This window comes from Austrofundulus limnaeus, unplaced genomic scaffold (genome assembly GCF_001266775.1).
Source record: "Austrofundulus limnaeus strain Quisiro unplaced genomic scaffold, Austrofundulus_limnaeus-1.0 Scaffold281, whole genome shotgun sequence".
NCBI classification, from domain to species: domain Eukaryota; kingdom Metazoa; phylum Chordata; class Actinopteri; order Cyprinodontiformes; family Rivulidae; genus Austrofundulus; species Austrofundulus limnaeus.
The window spans coordinates 517170-523468 of NW_013952683.1; the positions used below are offsets into that span (position 1 = coordinate 517170).

General features: G+C 38.3%; 1 protein-coding gene across 1 annotated transcript in view; it reads right to left on the reverse strand.

The window, feature by feature from the left end:
- Positions 1–996: 996 nt before the first annotated feature.
- vstm2b (V-set and transmembrane domain containing 2B) overlaps positions 997–6299 on the reverse strand; it is a 30350-nt gene continuing 25047 nt past the window's right edge. Inside the window, exon 5 of the mRNA XM_014021204.1 lies at positions 997–1715. Within this exon, the coding sequence (XP_013876658.1) occupies positions 1627–1715 (89 nt within the window). The 3' untranslated portion in view covers positions 997–1626. The remainder of the gene's footprint in view (positions 1716–6299) is intronic.

Sequence of the window (6299 nt, forward strand, 5' to 3'; positions counted from 1 at the left end):
TATCCACTTGACACATCTGTGAGTTCCAGACATTGATGGTATTCCTGTCATTCATCACTTGACTCTTTTTTGTCTTTGGTCCCCCAGTACATACTCCAGTATTTTTATGTTTTCAGTCTGATTCTGCAGAACCTGTTTGGTGTTTGACATCCTCAGTCCTTTAGGGTYGCATATTTTTTGGCATTTTTTTCTCTCTTTTTGACAGGCTGACTTTTGATTACCACTCGATGAACTCATTTTGCCTGTTGTCTTTTCCAACCATTTTATTTCTTCCCCATACCATAATACTACTTTTGAGCTTTGACTTATCACCCACTGTTTAATTAAGCTACCAAGCTAATAACGCTGACAGACACTCGCTGAAAACCAGATCATGAATATTTTAAAAACTAAAAAAAAAAAAACAATAAATAAATAAAAAACACCGTTGCCTTATGGAAGAACTGAGCTACAGGCAAGGCTAGCGAAAGGGTGGATGAGATCACAGATCTGGTTGAGGCAGAGATGTTCTCTCTGCTTGACATTGTGATAGCTGTCAAAGAGGATTGCTGTCAAATTCTGTGAGCTTCTTGCTCTTGTGGTGAGCGAACGTCATTAACATACAACACCTTTGTAATTTACCTTTTATTATAAAAACAATAAACCTTCATCTCAGCTGCTGTTGCAAGTTATCAATAAATCTATTTGTGTCATAGAGATGAAATGTGTTACTTTGATCACAATAAATTCAGTAAAAATAAACATTATCAGAGGTGGTTAACAATAACAATGGTAAGGTGTGCCTTATCTTACTCAAAATATATCACTTATTATTTGTTTATATGATGGAACACAGCCATGGGAACAGAAGTCTATGCGTGTGTGTGTTTCTGTGTGGATGCATGTGTGTGTGTGTGTGTGTGTGTGTGTGTGTGTGTGTGTGTGTGTGTGTATAGGAATGAGTTGACATTAGACTAGCACATGTTTTGAACATTAGTTCTGNTGTGTGTGTGTGTGTGTGTGTGTGTGTGTGTGTGTGTGTGTATAGGAATGAGTTGACATTAGACTAGCACATGTTTTGAACATTAGTTCTGTATACTGAGGAGGTCTGACATGGCTGCAGAAATATATGTCAGTGACTGACATGTCATGCTGATAAAAACCTCTGTTTCCAAAAGAAAAAAAAAAAAGAAATAAGAAAAACACAGAGGTCACATAGATTCAAGACGACAAATGTAAACGTCTACTTTTAGATGGACAGCAAACTCACAGTGCAGTGACGAGTGTGCGCTGATGGACTCACACAGGATGTGATGTAAAGAAATGAGAGAATGTGTGAAGCAGAGCATAGGCAGCGCTCCCCGTCAGTAATGATGCTATATTCTCTTTTATTCTTTGTAGTCTCTTTTCTTTTGTCCACATTCTGAACAGTCAACAGTCATGCTGCTCATATCAGTGAAGTATCCTCAAATGTATCCGCTCCCATCCGTCCGTCTGCAGACTGCGTGGCATGGCTTTCACTCCCTGCTGTGGTGTGTTGCAACGGCATAAATAGATTTAATTGTGATCGTCTCTTCCCGCTGCTTTGGGTCTGTTTGGTATAGGAAGTGATAAGTTGGTAGCTGACATAAATTTATTGAAGTCTCTTCAGTGGGCCAACAGTAAAGGGAGGAATTTATGCAGGAACAGAAGAGTGATGAAGAGAAGAGGGTCCATCGTGCTCATCATGCTGCAGTCTGAATGAGAGGTAAAGACAGAAAGAAAATTAGTGGAATAATGTTAAAACACAATATAGTCACACTTTGAGTTATCTACCAGCAGGAACTGGGCTTGTATTTACTGCATATGTCCAATTCAATCCAATTCAAATTCAAAAATACTTCACTGATCCCAGAGGAAAATTAGGTAATAGATGATAGAGGAAGAAGCTGAAATTAGAATGTGAAGAAATCAAACTCTATGTTAAACATTCTGTTGTAAGATCTTCAAAGTCCAACTTTCCGTGACCCACTTAAAATCTAATATATGTACTGTCATGTATGTCTGACATAAAGAGCTCCAAAGAAAGTCTGGTTTTCTCCTTCATTTTGCTAAAATTCCCTTGTTGTGAAAGTGAAAATCTTTCACCATTTTGTTTTTGCTGTTTGATGTACTGCAACCAAAATTCATAGCATATTATTTCTGATCTAAACACAGGTAAGTAGTAAATGGACTGTACTTGTATTGCACTTTTCTATCCAACCAGGGTACTCAAAGGTCTTCACACAACAAGCTCTGCTCTCCTTTACCTGTTCAAACAACAAAGCTAATCCAAACAGAGCATTCTGTGGAGACTAATCAGTGCTTTAAACCACAAACACTGATGAGACACATCAGGGGCAGTGGGGGTTCAGTGTCTTGCCCAAGGACACTTTGGCATGTGACTAGCTGCGTTTCCATTACAAATGTGCGCAAAACTTTGTCGATATTCTGTTAATGTCGAAAAACACAGTTTTGCAACTGCAGTGTCTCCATTAAGTAAGAAATGCTATTAAAGTCATGGGTGAATACGTTTGTTCTCACAATAAGTCATTACAAACATGGCGGCGATGGATGTAAACACATAGCATGTTGCTACTGCGACACTAACGTTCATCATCAGAGGAGACGTCGGCGTCTTTTATCGAGGATTTCCAGCGACAAGCCCCTACTTGGGAGCAGCTGCGAATGCTTTGTTTTTGGGAAATTATATTCAGTGAGTTTACTACTTTCTTTTAAAACTTCTGTGATATTACTACCACTTCTACTTCCTGTTATCTTCTTCGTCGTCATCTTTTTCACCAGTAGAAACAGCCGGTAGTTGATCCCGTGACTCCCGTGATGAGAAAAAAGAGCTTCCATTGCAGTTTTGTGAAAAACGCCAATTTTGATATGGCCGAAAAACCACCTCTTCCTGGTGCAAAAACATTTTGTCAAAAAACATATATATATGTATGTATATTTTAAATTGACATGTTTCCATTGAACAAATTTATTTTCAAAATTCTAATTTGCATATTTTCATGGTCAATGGAAATGCAGCTACTGAATAGTGGAGGAATCAAACCACCGACTCTCTCATTGGAGGTCGACTCATTAACCACTCAGCCACAACTGAGCTGTCTTCATGTATTTTTTTAGCATGCATTTTTTTCCAACATGCAAGGCCAAAAGCAAATCAAAAATCATGGAGGCAACAGAATAATAAAGGGCTTATAGTAAATTAGATATTTTACGAGTTCACTAATGTTATGTGTTTGTTAAGTAAGTYGGAGCTTCTTTACTGTAGTTTATTTTATTTTTTCCACATTCTGAAGAGTCACCAAAAGTTCAATAGTTTCTTTTTTGTGGTAATCAGCTTTAAAGTACCTGTGGCACTTTCATTTTATTATTTTTTAGGAAACACTAATGCATTTTTGTAAAAAATAACATTAACAACATATTGCTGAGATGAACAGTTGTTGAGATATTTGCATGTGAAGTAACAGGAAGTGATGACAAAGGGGAATGTCTGCATGTGAACAGAGCGCTGCTACAGCTAACCACACAGACTGTTGGGATCTAGAGTTTGTCAGTTCCAGTATTCATCCACTAGATGTCCTCCTGGAGCACAGCCTGCAGGAGGGCAGAATCTCTAGCAGGTGTGCAAGCCCCACACCTGCAATTCATCTACCTTCATTAAGAGGAGGATAAGAGGAGTCTGCAGTCAGCCCTTTGATGCCTGACTGTTAATTCTTGTGGRAACCTGTCTGCCCTCCAACCTGCTCATCATTCCTTGGCGGCTCACGGACTCGACCCCTTGGATCCCACTCACCTCTCCCTGGCTGACCTGCTTCATCTTCATAGTAAGCTKAGCTCCTATTCTTCTGTGTTTACTATACTGTATACACCTTCCTGGTCTCATCACCTTTCATCCTCCACCAGTGTTCCTGACCCCCTGCCCTGCGTCTACAGGACCACGTTGGACCAAGATCACTTTCATTTAAAATGAACATCTTAAAACTTTGTTGCTTCCTGGAGTGTTTGCATGTGGGTCAAGAAACTTTCTAAAACCATGACACAGACATTAGTGAATAATCTGATGTTCCTTTATAGTTTGAGTCACTATCAGAAAGCAATGATAAAGCGTCAGAATTCAAATATTATGTTTCAATAAACAAAGACCATGAATTTTATTTCCATAAAGCGTTCCTTTGATATCACTACTTGTCCATTTGGTAGAACCAAGTTCAAAAGAYAAGATGTCAGTTATGTGATAAAATGGAGTTTCTTAAATATAATTGATTTCTTTGCATTTTTGTATTTGAAGGAAATGCACATCATAGACACTTTAAGGAATAAATTACACAGAAGATAAATGCACTTTTTAAATTTGAATTGAAACAATAGTTATGACAAATTAGGAAAAAACTGGAGTATTTTTCWTCAAGGGTATAAGTAAAATATCATTGCAGATGTTAAGGTAATTACACAAAGAATCAGACTTTTGCTTTGGGGATAAAGGGCCAAGATTATGATTTCCTGTGTGTTTGAACTTATCAAATGTGGATAACTTTAATTTCTGTATTTGTTTTTAAGGCAAGATTGAAAGCTGGGGACAGCCATTTGTTGAGGAATGGGTGCAACAAAAATCAGTGGATGCTTGCTGGACTGATTTTTGCACAGAGGCACGGTGACATGCAGTTGAATATTGCAGCCAACATAAGCCTAATTTTTCACTTGGTGATTGTACATAGTTTCAAAAGCGGCAGCTGGAATTTCATGATGCATGCTGGGATAGCTTCTCCTATGGCACTGATATTTGTTACATTAGGCCTGCCAAAGGTTATTCAGAAAGGAACAATGTTTAAAACTCTACTCGTTATGTAACCTAGATATGGAAAGTGGCAGTTTTTGAGCCAGTTTTCATTATTTGAAAACAAGCTAAATGTAATACAATAAGTAAAACAAGGCACAGTGGCACTTTTTCACAGAGTTTTGGCTCTCAATGGACCTGATGAAGATAAAACTGAATCATTATTTGTGGATGTTGGTGTAGGAAAAAAATGTGAAGATTTTGGTATGAATAATCACAAAGGTCACTTTGAATAATCCCTGAATAAACGGTGAATGCTCTAACTTTCTATAGTGCTTTGTCAAGTCCCTCTGGACTCCAACACTTGAGTCATTCACCCATTCACACACTGATGGTGGTAAGCTACATTGTAGCCACAGCTGCCCTGGGGCACATGGACAGAGGCAGGGCTGCCACGTACCGGATCCCCTGACCACCACCAGCAGGCAAGACGGGTGAAGTGTCTTGCCCAAGGACACAATGACTGAGACGGCTGACACAAGTGATTGAACCGGCAACCTCAAGTATGTGTAGTGTCTGCTGAAAATAGTCCATACACTATCACCATTTTCTTCCTCATCTGCCATGTTTATTTACTCTGAACTCTCTTTGATCTCGAGAGGTCTCGCAAGATTTCCTGTCTGACATCTGAATTTTGGTGAGTGAAATCTGTTTGTGTGTGATGRGTTGTCTATGCCATGTGACTGTACACCACACACTGTTGGACCAAACTTGTTATATCAAAGATTTTTTTTAATTATGTGTGGGCTCTCTCCATCTTTGAAAATCAGTTAACAATTTTAAAATCTTGCCGCGTGAAGCAGGCATAAGAAAAAAAAACATTTAGCTGATTAATAAAGGTTATGCACAAATGGCAGATTCATTAGCATACTAATGGGTTTCTGACAAAACAAACTTATCATTATTAATGTAAAATTTAAGCATAAAGTTTGGCACTGTTTTATGTCTATAAAAAACACAATTTTAGGTTAACTTTTTTTAATCAAGTGGATGAAAAATTGTTTGCAGAAGATTTAATTAAAAAAACTACAGAATCATGTTGGCACCATCATGTGGATCAGTAAACCATGGCTGCTGAAGTCTGGGGAGCTCTGCAACTTTAAATATGAAACATTCACATCTAAAGAGGCAAAAATAGAAGATCCACACAAAGACAGACAATCTTGCATCTTGAAAAATCCCCCACTGACCTGCTGCAATGGACTACAACTTGCGTATGAGTTCATAAACAAAACGTCTCAAAGCTTGGAACTCTGTCCTTTTAATTTGAATGGAAAACAAGCTTCTCAGACAAGAAACTAAATGTTTTTAATAAACAGAAAATAAGTCCAAACACACTGGAGAAGAGTTGATGTTGGTTCTGTCATTTAGCCTCATGATTAAAACTGTGTGTGTGTGTGTGTGTGTGTGTGTGTGTGTGTGTGTGTGTGTGTGTGTGTGTGTGTGT